Source organism: Dunckerocampus dactyliophorus, chromosome 7, assembly GCF_027744805.1.
Source record: "Dunckerocampus dactyliophorus isolate RoL2022-P2 chromosome 7, RoL_Ddac_1.1, whole genome shotgun sequence".
Taxonomy (NCBI): Eukaryota; Metazoa; Chordata; class Actinopteri; order Syngnathiformes; family Syngnathidae; genus Dunckerocampus; species Dunckerocampus dactyliophorus.
In genome coordinates this window covers 25,165,158-25,179,775 of record NC_072825.1, presented here as the reverse complement: position 1 = coordinate 25,179,775, position 14,618 = coordinate 25,165,158, and the positions used below count along the sequence as shown (strand labels likewise).

The following is a 14,618-nucleotide window of genomic DNA, read 5'->3' as shown; positions in this document are numbered from 1 at the left end:
TTCTAATTCTAGTCTCAGGGAAGCTCATCTGCATGCTCGTCCTCCTCATCGGGGTCTCCCATGACTGTTTGTCTTGACAACCAACATGAGTAGGCAGATGCTCAAATGTGGGTGAGCGGTTTGCTGATATCAACGTTGTGGATGGAGGGGCCCATGGCGGTTGCGGGGTTAGGGTATGGGCAGGTGTACTTTTCGGACAACGAACACAAGTGCATTTTATTGATGGCATTTTGAATGCACCGAGGTACCGTGACAAGATCCTGAGGCCAATTGTCATGTCATTCATCCACGACCATCATCTCATGTTGCAGCATGATAATGCACGGCCCCATGCTGCGAGGATCTGTACACAATTCCTGGAATGCCTGCACACACAGCATACTCACCGGACATGTCACCCATCGAGCATGCTTGAGATGGTCTGGATCAGCGTGTGCGACGGCATGTTCTAGTTCCTGCCAATATCCAGCAACTTCGCAGAACCATTGAAGAGGAGTGGATCAACATTACACAGGCAACAATTAGTAACCTTATCAAACTCAAAGGAGATGCGTTGTGCTGCGTGAGGCAAATGCTGGTCACAGCAGATACTGACTAGTTTTCGGACCCCTCAGGATCACCCCCAGTACAGTTAAACTCCACATTTTGGAGTGGCCTTTTATTGTGGCCAACCGAAGGCACACCTGTGCAATAATCATGCTGTCTCATCAGCATCTTGATGTGCCACACCTGTGAGGTGGATAGATTATGAATCATGAATGATGAATGCTCACTAACACACACTTAGACAGATTTGTGAACGATATTTGAGAGAGATAGGCTTTTTGTGTACGTAGAAAAAGTCCTAGACCTTTGAGGTCAGTTCATGAAAGATGGGAATAAAAACAAAAGTGTTGTGTTTATATAATTGTTGTGTGCGGATATAATAGGTCCGCTGTGTTTTTTTAGCCTTATCTCATCTAACAAAACAGGAATGTTTCAACAGCATGTCGACTACAATTGCTTTCTTATAATTTCATCAGAGACCATAGTATCTTTGTATGCTAAAATTAATGAGCGGCACTAACTAACATAAAAATATGGCTGATCACTGACATTTTGCTTTCTCAATTGGCTGTGCGATGAAAGATAAACTGGCAAGCCACAATGACAACGATGACTAAGCAGTGTGTCTTTATTATCGGGCAGGTTGATCCTGTTGAGTCGCGTGGAGGACGTACGGTTGCTTACCGAGCAGGGCGGCCCAGTGCAGTGGAGTTCTGAAGAGGTTGTCGTAAGCTGTCACGTTACAACCCTCGTAGGACGTCAGTACCTCCACTACTGCCTCATTGCCGTCTGCGACGGCAAAGTGCAGTGGTGTCCGACCTTCGTAGTCCTGCCAGTTCAGCAGGGACTCGGTTGGGGCTGCCTCCTGCACACACACACACGCACACGCACACGCACACACACACACACACACACACACACACACACACACAATACAGTCAATAGACACTATGGTGTGTCCTCATTTTTTCACTTGATGTAAGTGACATTAGTGGCATCCCCTATGGGTTGTGGTACGACGCCCCCCACCGTCCATCTGTGGAGATTTGTGGGTCCGAAAAGGTTGGGGACCACTGACTTAAGGTGTTTCCCAAATTTTGCAGTGGGTCGTCTGAGGAAGTTACAGTGTTTTTTTTTTGCAGAGGGATTTAAGCTTACGGGGTTTTATAACAGTGTCACTATATGGTGTATTCATCAGAAAAATAACAGCACAGGTGACAGCACAGTAGGGGGGAATGCTTTGGCAAATGTTCATCCTTTTGTATCAGTGAATGAATGATATCAATGAATGGATGATGTTCACTGTGAGTGTGTGTGTGATGTGTACCAGTATACAGCGAACAGTTTGTGTCGCGCTGGCCTCCTGACTGTGCGCGGCCCAGTGCAGGGGGATCTTGCCCTCGCTGTCGGGGATCCCAATGTTGGAGTCGTGCTTGATGAGGAGGCGGACATGCTCCGGTCTGTTATAAAATGCCGACCAATGCAGGGCAGTTTGCTGCAAAGAGACAAACACGAGCAGGACAGATGAAAAAGGAAGAGACAGGAATGACAAACGGGGTCGAGAACAGAGAGGGTCGTTGTGGCCTCGGCTTTGAGCTGTTCTGTTACGCAAAGAGAAATACCCGCTGAGAAATCTGAGGGCAAGTGGCAGCACAAAGCTCACATTGAAAGGCTGAGCCTAGACGTAACCCAGATGAAGCTACTGGCTTATTGAATGTGCTGTCATCTGACACGATGATGCATTTTGGATTATTACAAAACTATCGACTGATGTCAGACGCACCTCAGCAGCAACACACAAGGCAGGCTCTATCTGTGTGATCACGGATACTTCAACCATTCACTGTGACACGAGCGTCTCTGTGCGTATGACCTCAAATTCTTCAACTAGTTCCATTTCCTTATGCTGTGTGGGAAAACAGCGGAAAAACCATCGTACATGGTCTGAGTGACCGTATTTTGTAGAAAGTGCATACTCACAAAAATGCCCCTGAGGTCAAAGAATTGTGATTTTCTAGGATAATATGCGTCTCTACTCCAACCACTGTCACGCATCACATCATACGTCAGACCTCAGTGCATGATTAAAAACATTTCACAAGCGTGTTCTTTGTTTTCTTTGGCTTATTGCCACAATGTTCCAAAATCATTGAAAAGCTATTCAATAAGAGGTTAGACAAATTTATAAATAAGAATGAATATGACCGCCAATACAAATGCAGAGCTAACTCTTTTTTTGTGTGTTCTAAAGTTATAAAAACAGATAAAAAAGACGCAGCTAAGAATGCATGTAATGGGGCACACTTATTCTGCCTTTAAAGCCTTCTGAAAAAAAAAACCCTCCAAAAAGCGCCACCAACGCTCCCTTTACATATAATGTGACGTGCATATTAACCATGCTACAGTGTTATTCTTATTGCTATTAATATTGTTATGCTTAAGAACTACGTTACTGGCACCACAAAAACTAGCTACCAGCTGGCTAGCGACTAGCTTCACCACATACTTGCTCACAGCGCGGCAGCGCCGCTCTCACAATGCATTAGCTCACGAACAAAAGCTAACGCTACATATTGGAGCTGTGTTTTTGTTTTTGAGTTAGGAAAAATTAACACTAGGTGTAGCGTTTGTTTCTATGTTGCGATGTGAAATCAAAGCGCTCAGGAAGGAAGTTCCGTTAATTCTTAAAATGACCAAAGTATGACAAAATACTGTAAGTATTACATGTTATAATGAATGGACCTGTTATTGCATGGTCACAGCATAAAACCTTGTTGGAGGTTGGATGTGTGCATTAATGAGATTCAAGATTCAAGATTCAAGAGAGTTTTATTGTCATGTGCATGGTAAAACAGCAGTTATACCATGCAATGAAAATCTTATTCTGTTCATTCTCCCAAGAAAAGAAAGAAAACAAATGAAAGAATAAGAACATAAGAAACATAAACACATAAACATATATACCAATAAATTAAGCAACAACAACAGACGAGACATTAATACAAGTAAATAATACAAATAAATAAATAAATAAAGTGCTATGAGTGTGTGCGTGTGTTGCGTGCGGCGTGTGCGAGTGCTTCGTTGAGGAGCCTGATGGCCTGTGGGTAAAAACTGTTTGCCAGCCTTGTGGTCCTGGACTTCAAACTCCTGTAGCGTCTGCCTGACGGTAGGAGTGTGAATAGTGAGTGTTGTGGATGTGTGCTGTCCTTGATGAGGTTGTGTGTTCTTCGTAGGACTCTAGATTTATAAATGTCTTGCAGTGTGGGGAGGGCTGCCCCAACAATGTTCTGTGAGGTCTTGATCACCCGCTGGAGTGCCTTCCTATCACGTGTTGTACAGTTACCGTACCAAACAGTGATGGAGGCGGTAAGGACACTTTCGATAGTGCATCTGTAGAAGCAACTCAGGATTGTGGTGGACATGCCAAATTTCCTCAGTCTTCTCAGGAAGTACAGTCTCCTTTGGGACTTCTTCAGAATTTGTTGGGTGTTGTGAGACCAGGTGAGGTCCTCGCTGATGTGTGTGCCAAGGAACTTGAAGGTTTTCACCCTCTCCACCTCAGTCTCATCAATAAACAGGGGTCTATGCGGCTCCTTTTCCCTTGTTCTTGGGTCGATGATCATCTCTTTAGTCTTATCTGTATTGAGAAGGAGATTGTTATCACGACACCAAGCTATGAGGTCCGCCACCTCTCTTCTGTATGATGTTTCAACACCACCAGTGATCAGTCCGATGACTGTAGTGTCATCTGCAAATTTAATGATGCTGGTGTTGTTCTGGGAGGCCACGCAATCGTAGGTGAAGAGCGTGTAGAGGAGTGGACTCAGCACACACCCCTGTGGGGTCCCAGTGCTCACAATTCTTGAGCTGGATGTGCGGTTGTGGACTCTGACTGACTGGGGCCTGCCTGTGAGAAAGTTAAACACCCAGTTACAGAGGGAGGGAGACAGGCCAAGTGTGAGGAGCTTATCTGTGAGTTTGTGGGGGCTGACTGTATTGAATGCAGAGCTATAGTCTATAAATAGCATTCTGACGTATGTGTCCTGGCCCTGTAGGTGAGAAAGGGCTGTGTGGATGGCAGTGTTGACTGCATCATCCGTGGACCGGTTCTGGCGATATGCAAACTGTAGAGGGTCCACGGTTGCCGCCGGGATGCTCTTTTTGATGTGGGTCATGACTAATCTTTCAAAGCACTTCATAACAATAGGAGTGAGTGCTATAGGGCGATAGTCATTCAAGCAGGTCACGTTGCTCTTCTTGGGTACGGGCACTATGGTGGTGGACTTAAAGCAGGTCGGTACAGATGCTTGTGCAAGCGACAGGTTAAATATGTCAGCAAGCACATCAGCTAGCTCTGATGAGCAAACCCGAAGTGCACGTCCTGAGATGTTGTCTGGCCCTGCTGCTTTTCGTGGGTTTGTTTTGTTTAGAACCCTGCGCACATCAGCTGATGTCACCATGAGAGGTGAGTCCTGTGTGCTCCCCAGGTTCAGCCACCCTCTCTGCTCATCAGGAGTTTGGGTATCAAAGCGGGCATAGAACTCATTCAACTCATCAGGAAGTGTGGTTTGGCTGGACGTGGCTACGCTACTCTGCTGTCGATAGTCTGTGATGTGCTGGAGCCCCGCCCACATGCGCCGAGGGTCTGAGGTGGAATAGTAGCCCTCCAGCTTCTGTCTGTACTGCCTCTTGGCCTCCCGTATGGACCTCCTCAGGTCATATCTGGCCTTTTTGTAGTCATCAGCGGTGCCCATGACAAATGCAGTCGAACGAGCACGTAGCTTAGCCCTTACATCACAGTTCATCCACTGTTTTTGGTTAGGGTATTTTCTGTAATACTTGGTGGTGGTAACAGTCTCTATGCATGTGCTAATGTAGCCAGTAACAGCAGAAGCATATTCATCCAAATCAACAGTACAATCTTCCCTCCCCGCTGCAGTTTTAAACACATCCCAGTTTGTGCAGCCAAAGCAGTCCTGAAGTACTTGATCAGTTTCTTCATTCCATACTTTAACTGCTGTACGTACAGGGGGAGCTTTTTTAAGAAGTTGTCTGTATGTTGGATAAAGGAATATAGAGATGTGGTCAGCCTTTCCAAAGTGGGGTCTTGGAACAGCCTTCAAAGCACCTTTCATGTTGCAGTAGACTTGGTCCAGGATGTTATTTTCCCTTGTGGGAAAGCTCACATGCTGGTAATATTTGGGGAGGACAGTCCTGAGGTTACAGTGGTTGAAATCGCCAGATATAATAAATACAGCGTCTGGGTGTTTGGTCTCGTGTTTATCAATGATGTCATGCAGGAGGCCTAGTGCATTAGCAGTGTTAGCTCGTGGTGGGATGTAAACAGCAGTTAAATACACAGCGCTAAACTCACGAGGCAAATAAAAAGGTCTGCATTTCACCATCAGCAGCTCAATGTCCTGCGAGCAGTGCTTTTCCATCGTCTGTACGTCTGTGCACCACCGTTTGTTTACGTAAACACAGACGCCGCCACCTCTGTGTTTACCAGACGCTAAAGTCCGATCTCCCCGGTAAGCAGCAAATGATTCCAACTGGATCGCCGAGTCCGGTATATCCTCCGTCAGCCAGGTTTCTGTGAAGGTGAGGACACAGCATTCCCTGATCTCACGTTGAGCTGTAATCCTTGCTCGTAGTTCGTCCATCTTGTTTTCAAGAGAGCGGACGTTGGCTAGCAGCAGGCTTGGTAGCGGTGGCCTCGTCGCTCTAGCTTTTAGCCTAGCATGCAGGCCGGCTCGCTTGCCTCGTTTACGCCTCGGATGCTTTGCTCGCCGGGTATTCAGCTCACCAGGTCCGCAGGCTGCTGCGTTCTCCCGGCGCAGAAGAAAGGCAAAGTCTGAGAGGCTAAATGAAGGTTCATGGTGAACCCTGCCGATGTTCAAAAGTGTCTCTCTGTTGTAATGTACTGCGTGAGTGTGTTGAATGTCCAAAATGAACAATAAAATAGCAAAAAATAGAAAAACACGGGAGAGTGTCACAGAGACGTCTGCCACGGAGGGCGCCATCTTTGATCTTTTCTGATGACTGTTTTTAGCTGTTTTTATATCTTTAGAACACACAGAAACGACAAAGACGTGCGTTCATGTCTCACATAAGGATTGTGGGTGATGGGCAAAATTGCAAAAAAGTGCATTTTTCCTTTAAATATATCGAGTGATGCACCCCAGGGGTCAATACAGGGACCAAAACTGTTCACCCTATATACAGATGACATCTGTAATGTTCCGAAAGACTTAAACCTGGTATTAATCTGCAGACAATACCACTGCATTTTCGTCTGGAGACTCACATGTCTAAAACCAGAACTAAAATAAGCCTGCATATACCCAGAGGTGGATCCCAGCTGTGACAAATGTAAGCGGGATGATGCTACATTTATTCAGGGAGTTTTGGTTGTGTCCTAGTTTGGAGAAGTATTGGTGGAAAGTCTTTCAAACTCTTTCCCTGATTGTCAATCTAAATTTGCAACCTAACGATTTAATAGCGCTTTTTGGCACCACAGGCGAACCTGACATGTGCTTGACCCCCACAAGGCGACATAGTTTGTCCTTTGCTTGTCTCTTGGCCAGACAGACAATTCCGTTAATGTGGAAGGATGCTGCCGTGCCGACTCACGCTCAATGGCTGGAAGATGTCATGCCCTGTTTAAATTTAGAGAAAATACACTACTCAATTTGTAATTTGTAAAAAAGCTTCCAAAATGTATGGGGACCCTTCTTAGCATAATTCCAGAACTTGAAATTTAACTGAGCCCCTCAATCATATTTCCGCTCTCTTGCCCATTTATTGTCACCTAATATTTTGCTTGTTTATTCACTTGCTTTGGCTGTCTTACTTTTAATTGTCTAAAATAGGCTTCCGACTGCTGGTTGGTCTTTTTGGACTGCTTCTTTTCTTTGTTTCTTGTTTCTGTTTTTGCTTTTCTCTTGTTCTCTTTCCAAACTTCTTGTAAACACTGTGTTCACTTGATTGGTTCTGATTTTGTGAAAGTTCAATAAAAATATTTGATTTAAAAAAACAAAAAACAAAAAACATATTGTTACACTGCCTCATTTTCTTATATTCAATTTTGTTTTTGTTCCATAATTAGTAAACGGTACATATTGAATACAAGAAGCGAACAAATCTATTAGCAATTGATGTGAAACAGAAAGGCGGTAGTATTAAATAATTTTTAATTATAAAATAATTTTGCTTATTTCTTTCACATTTTTTGTACATTGTGAATTGGGATATGTGATCTATTTCAATGTAAACTGCATGCATGTTCACAATAAAATTATACCCTTACCATTTTTGCTTTGTTGTGTGGGGTCATCACAGAAGTGTACAAGTGAAAAATGTGATGATGACCACAGAACCAGAAATTTTACTTATATACACAGTAGGGATGCTCCGATAGCTTGGCTGATTTCCGTAAAAAAACACATGATCGGCGTATGCCGATAAATGCCTTTCAAAAGCAGCGGCGACATGACAATTCATGTCATGACAACACAGACATGACATGAATGTACATATGTACTGCGTCACGTGTGCTAGATAACACTCGAATTGAGCCGACAAGGAGCGCACTTTGTCCCGTATTGCCGCGAGACTCAACACTCGTCTGTAAAACCTCACATGGTTTCGGTGTGACAGCTTGACACAGTGTGGCCAATCGATGCCAGTGTGTTTGATCACTCCCTTGTCAAACCTATTGGTGTTCGACTGCTCTTGCATCTTTCTATGCATGCTTTGCCTAGCTGACCGCAACCAGCTCCGCCTAGCTTTTTGTCTTCGGATTCCAAATGTGACCTTTTACCACATTGACATTTTTATGATGTTACGTCCATTGGGTACACACTAACTTTTTCAAGTACCTCTTGAAAGTGTCATTATACTATGTGTCTTGTGCTCCAAACACTATTTGTGTGTTGCTGTTTAATAAACACTACCTATTGGCCAGGGGCCCTTGGAATTGTCTAATGGCCAACAGCACTCATCATAAATAAATTGAAAAATGTACAGTTAATCCATGTGATCAGTATCGCTATCGGTATCGGACGATCTCACTCATGGATGATGGGTATCGGAATCAGCGGCATAAAACCCTGATAGGAGCATCTCTAATATACAGTCGTCCCTCGCTTCATCGCGGCTTTTCAAAAATTAAGTAATTAATAAATGATCGCTGTTTCGCTGTTTCGGCGACATGGCTCAGGTGGTAGCGTGGTCGTCTCCCAACCTGAAGGTTGCGGGTTCGATCCTCTATCCTCCTCTGATCATGTCAAAGTATCCTTGCACAAGATACTGAACCCCCTGTTGCTCCTGATGCTGTGTCATCAGTAGGTAAATGTGCTAACAGTGTCAAAGCGTTTTGAGTGCCTTGGAGGTGGAAAAGCACTACACAAGTGAAAGACCATTTACCATTTAAGCATATTGTACTTATTCTTGGCCTAAATTAAGCATTTTCAAGCACAAATATGGCAAAATGAACTAACTAAATGAACTAAAACACAAATTCAAGGCAGAAGAAGCATTCTAATTGTGAATGTAGTATTCTACATTGGCCACTAGGTGCCAGTAATTGTTTGGTGAGAAAAGCATCAGGCATGATGGCCAGAGCAGGCATTTATTGTAGGTTTAAATTATCTCACAACAGGCACAATGATAATAACATAATAATCATAAAAATAACATGACCATAACCCATGACAAGCTAAAACTCAACTCTGAACGTCCAACATCACTTCCTATCCTGCACACATCTCTGCGCCCGCCACTGAGGTCCCCGAGGGAACACATTTACTGTGACACACATGAGCAGGAGTTTTATTTACGTCTTAAATGGTTTATTTATTCTTATTTACGCTATTATATTATTGGGTAATACGAGGGTAAAGCCATTACAATACATTGTTGAGACAATAGCCACCTCCGAAAGTACACTGTTCAGAAAACAACAACAAGGAACTGCTCACATGTGAGTCTGCTATCTTATTTATATCTAATATGTCTTATGTTCTCTGATTATATCTGCTATATTTGGGCAATACAAATGTAAAAGTGACTGTATGAGTGTTTTCCAAGTCTTGTGGGCTCTGATAATGATAAAAAACGCATTTAGAAGATTGGAAACATCTTTTCTGTGCCATAACTACAAAAACATTCCATTTCTTAATATTGAATCTTGCTTTGTGGAAATTCGCTTATCGCAGTCGGGTCTGGTACCAATTAACCGCGACAAACGATGGACGACTATATGTCGTTTAGTACAAAACGGGCACATCAATGTCCATGACTGTAATAAAAAAAGAAGTCAGCTGTGTTTACTTTTCATGTGAAGAAACACACCTGCCAGGTCAACAAGGTTAACCGCAACACTAGGGGTGTCCAAAGTGCGGCCTCGGGGCCATTTTTGGCCCGCAGTTCATTTTTTATGGGCCCTCGGCATATTGTAAAAATAAAATGAATTCATTATTAATGAAATATGTTATTAGATTTTACACCAAGTCACCTATAACACAAAGCTAAGATGTGGATGTTTCACTCATCTTAGCATATATTGGTTGACCTACATTGTATTTATTTTAGCATCTTAATGAACAAAATAACAAAGTATCAAAGTGGTCCACATCCTTCAAATTGTCTCTAAGCGGCCCTTTCTGGAAAAAGTGTGGACGATTGTCATTCATTTCTCTTCTGCTTATTCTGTTCAAGGTCATAGTTGAGCTGGAGCCTATCCCAGCTAAGTTTGGGTAAAAGGCGGGGTACACCCGAGAACTGGTTGCCAGTCAATCACAGGGAGTAGTTTAAAAAAATCATTTTTACGCTTTAATGACAGGTAAGAATGTATCATGATACTTTAACGGTTGGACACTGGATCCGATTATTTCTATTTCCATTCATTCCTATGGGAAAACTTGTTGTGTGTGTTTGACTTTAGAGGTTTAGAATGTACCTTGTTCTTGTCCTGCGTGTCAACCTCTCCGGGCCCGATGTGTTTGAGCAGCAGCGCTAGTGCTTTCGGCGAAGGGTGTCGTGTGGCGAGGTGGAGCGGGGTCATCTCTTCCAAGTCTTTCTGCAGCCAGTTAGCGTGTCGGGACAGCAGCAGCTTGAGGAAACGAACGTTTCCCTGTGACGCAGATATGAACCAAAGTTGCAAAATGAGATCACTGTGCTTTTCTTAAAACCAACTCTGATGACACACACTCTCAAGCACACGCACACGCACACATGCTTCTTGGCTTTTAGCAATGTCTTGTTCAATCCAGGGGTCATCCATCTTTGTTCACCGCCCCCCCCTTACATCTATTTTCGGGTGTGTGATGAGGTGTTAAACAGTTAACACCCCCCTCATCATCCCCATCATCATCCTCAGTTTGGATGATAAACCACAGGGGCCTCCAGAGTGATCTCCTGGCCAACAGCTCTCGCGGGACAGCAGTCTGTGTGCATGCACCGGTGTGTTTTGTATATTTACTATGCTGCGGCCTCAAAGCCACAGTCTGACGGATCTATCTTGTGTGTGAGCATGCATCTCCACCCGGTGTGTGTGTGTATATGCGCTCCTGTCCTCCCTATTCTCAGTCCAATTAGATCAGTAATCCCTGGCCTCTCCGCCTGTCTCAGCCAATTATTGATTCTGTGTCAAAGACATGTCCCCCGCCCCCCGTCACTATCCTCCCCAAACACACACACACACACACACACACACACACACACACACACACACACACACACACAAATAGCCTATTAGAACCCCTTTTCCTCAACTATATAGTGATGGCACATTAGAGAAAATGTGACCAAATGAAGAAACAACTGAGTAGTAAAGAACTTTGGAATATCCAAAGAGAGTTCTGGACTTCATTGGGAAGTTCTGTAAATGTTAGTTCTGTCAAGCTGTGGTCTAGCTATCTTTTACCATTAGCCCCGAACAGAGAACTCACTGAAATAACTATACAATATAATGCAACCCCCCCCGGAAAGCCACGACAAGATTTGATAACTTTTAACTTTTTCAAAATTTGTAATTATCGTGATGGTAAAAAAATATGTTTTACTGATATAAAAAATATGTCAATTGTGTATTTTAACCTAGGGTTTACAATATGTTATTACAAATAGCTTATAATAAATATAAAAATAATAATTATATTCCATCTATAATGTAGATATGCATATATACAGGTGCATACATTTTAATATCTTTGCAAAGTTAATTTATTTCAGTAGTTCAAATGAATTCTATAGATTGACTACACACAGCGTGAAATAGTTCAAGAATGTATTTCTTACTGTCTTCATAATTTTGATGATTATATATTTTAAAAATGTGGTTTTGTAAACCGCTGGTTTGCGCTCTAATCAGCAAAAGAACGGCAAAAACCTCCTGAGCCTTTTTTGCTCTCTTCGGCTGAACTGAAATCAAATAACCTTTGCACCCTATTCTAATTTATGGAGATGCACCTGTATATATGTACGGCATATATGACATATACTTGTATATCATGTGACAACTGCACTTACTCCTTATTCTGCATTTCTTATAGCACTATCTGAAGTATTACATTGTCTGCACTCACTCATCATCCAACAATGTATGCGTCAACTATTAACCTCTTCATCGTTTATTATTATGTTTTAAGTGCTATACAATTGATTTATATTGATTTACAAACCTCAACTTCATTGTATGGCATTGTTATATTGCTTTATCACTTTCTTATGTCATTTCAGAACTGGCAAAGTGCACATGTTGAATAGGAAGTGAACAAATGTATCAGCAAATGATGTGATTTGTCCTCCTTTTGGACATGAATTGTAATCTGGGATGTATCTAGTAAAATGTAGTAAAATGAATGAATGTAGTAAATGAAGTAAAATGTACAGTATGTATGTCCAAATAAAAATAAACCATATATAATATATACAGTATATATAATTATTGATCTTGTAAATGTAACTAAATTGTTTCTGCTGGGCCCTGCGATTGGCTGGCGACCAGTCCAGGGTGTACCCCGCATCCCGCCCATGGTCAGCTGAGATAGGCTTCAGCATACCCTCGTAAAAGGATTAAAGCGGCATAGAAAATGGATGGATGGATGGATGGATGTTTCTGCTGGACTTATACTTAAAGAATAAATGCAGCGGTATAAGCAATTTATTCTAAATTATAAGTTATAAGATATTTCTAACTATGATAGAATTGTATTCAGTTATATTTAATTGTTAATTCAAATTACAAACTAAATATAAAATAATACATTGAAAATGAAATTGAAATAGAGAATTTTTTTATTATTATTGCTGTTATTCACAGCTATTATGTGTATTAAGTTATATTCTCCTTCTTTGTTCGTTTGAGGCGCAGCAGCCCTGAGGCTATAAATGCAGGCACTAGAGGGCACTAGCTTCCCACAGCTTTCCATCCAACCCTAAGCTACACTGTCATGGCTCAACTTGTAAAGCTTTTATTCTTAAGAATTCTGGTGGATAAACCTTGCAGACTAGCTAAAAAAGCCCACCCCTCCAAATCTGCCTCATGTGCAAACAGCCAGCGTTTGACCGAACTGACCCCCTGGCTAAGATGTGCAACATCTTTAACCTGCTGCCTGAATGCTTCCTTGCAATGTGTGTGTGTGCATATATGCGTGTATTTGTGTGTGTATGTGAGCGATTGGAGGCCATGCCTTCTGCGCAGCTAGGTGCAGAGCCGTGCGCTGGCTGTGGTCGGTCTTGTTGACTGAGGCGCCGGCCTTCAGCAGAATCTCTGCACAGTCCAGGCGATCAGCCAGCACGCAATACATGAGGGGGGTCCGCCCAAACTGGTCCTCACGGTCCCTCACAGCAGGCTCGGCTACACACACACACGCACAAACAAAACAGAAGCGTGAGCATGAATGATGGTACCTGGGGGAAGTTATTATCTTAAATACTACGCTCCTACCAGCCTCACATTCATGTATTCATATTTTAGCGCAATTAAATATCACTTTATGGAGAAGGCATCTACTCTTTTTTTTTGGCCTCATTCTATTACCGGCCACATGGGTTTTCCGCTAGGGCTGATTTTGCCCTCTGACCTTTCTGCACACATTTTCCTTGCAGAAATCAATGAAGCATTCCAGTACTCCATACTAATGTGAGCGGACTCTTTGTTTGCACGCTGTGCTTACTGTAGGTGATATGGCAGCGGTAGCAGAGAACTCATTTTGAAGAATATCACACACACAAAAAAACTTCACTTTAACAATGTGCGGTTTCTCAGTCAATACACAAGGTGGATATGAGGCAATGCTAATGTGTAAAGTTTGGTGCAAAGAATACAGGCTGTGGGGGACAAAGAGTTGTGCACTTGTGCCTTATTTTACCTGTGATGAGTTTGAGAAGTGCGTTCTTATCGCCATTGACAGCCGCAGCGTGGACCTGCGAGCCCGGAGAGGTGCCGCCCGGGCTAGATGGCGCGGAGGCCTGTGCAACATAAACGCACTAAAGGTCACAACTCAACCTGCAGCCATTTACTGTACATCAGCATTCTTACTAGTACTATTCAATACTATAACATTAAACTACAGGCCATTTACCTAACCACGGCAGCCCCTTAAATCCCACAATTACTATTCATTATGCTTCCTGTCTTGAATGATCTTTTTCACAGCAATCAGACTTACACAATCAATAATGGCACTGATACAGGTTAGTGATTATATTAATTAGGACTCCATTGCATGTAGGTTTAGAGGAATTTAGGCTCGAGTGTAAGGGGAACCCACACTGAATATTTAGGACTTAAAGGAAAAATGCACTTTTTTTGAAATTTTGCCCATCATCCACAATCATTATGTGAGACATCAAAACATACAGCATGTCTCTCTTTACTGTGCATTCTAAAGATACAAAAACAGCTAAAAAGACGCAGCTAAGAATGCGTGTAATGGGGAACACTTATTCCGCCTATAAAGCCTTCTGAAAAAAACTGCAAAAAGCGCCAACAAAGCTCCATTTCCATATAATGTGACGTGCATATTAACCAAGCTACAGTGGCATTGTTATTATCATTATTA

General features: G+C 42.7%; 1 protein-coding gene across 4 annotated transcripts in view; it reads right to left on the bottom strand.

Annotated features, from left to right (window-relative positions):
• Positions 1-14,618, bottom strand: part of invs (inversin) — a 71,655-nt gene that overhangs the window by 24,022 nt on the left and 33,015 nt on the right. For 3 of the 4 annotated variants that reach the window (XM_054781896.1, XM_054781897.1, XM_054781898.1), the window contains 5 exons: positions 13,926-14,025; positions 13,245-13,411; positions 10,511-10,684; positions 1,874-2,041; positions 1,231-1,411 (listed from right to left, as the gene is read on the bottom strand). In XM_054781896.1, the coding sequence (XP_054637871.1) occupies positions 1,231-1,411; positions 1,874-2,041; positions 10,511-10,684; positions 13,245-13,411; positions 13,926-14,025 (790 nt within the window). The remainder of the gene's footprint in view (positions 1-1,230; positions 1,412-1,873; positions 2,042-10,510; positions 10,685-13,244; positions 13,412-13,925; positions 14,026-14,618) is intronic. The other variant, XM_054781899.1, reaches the window with a different exon arrangement.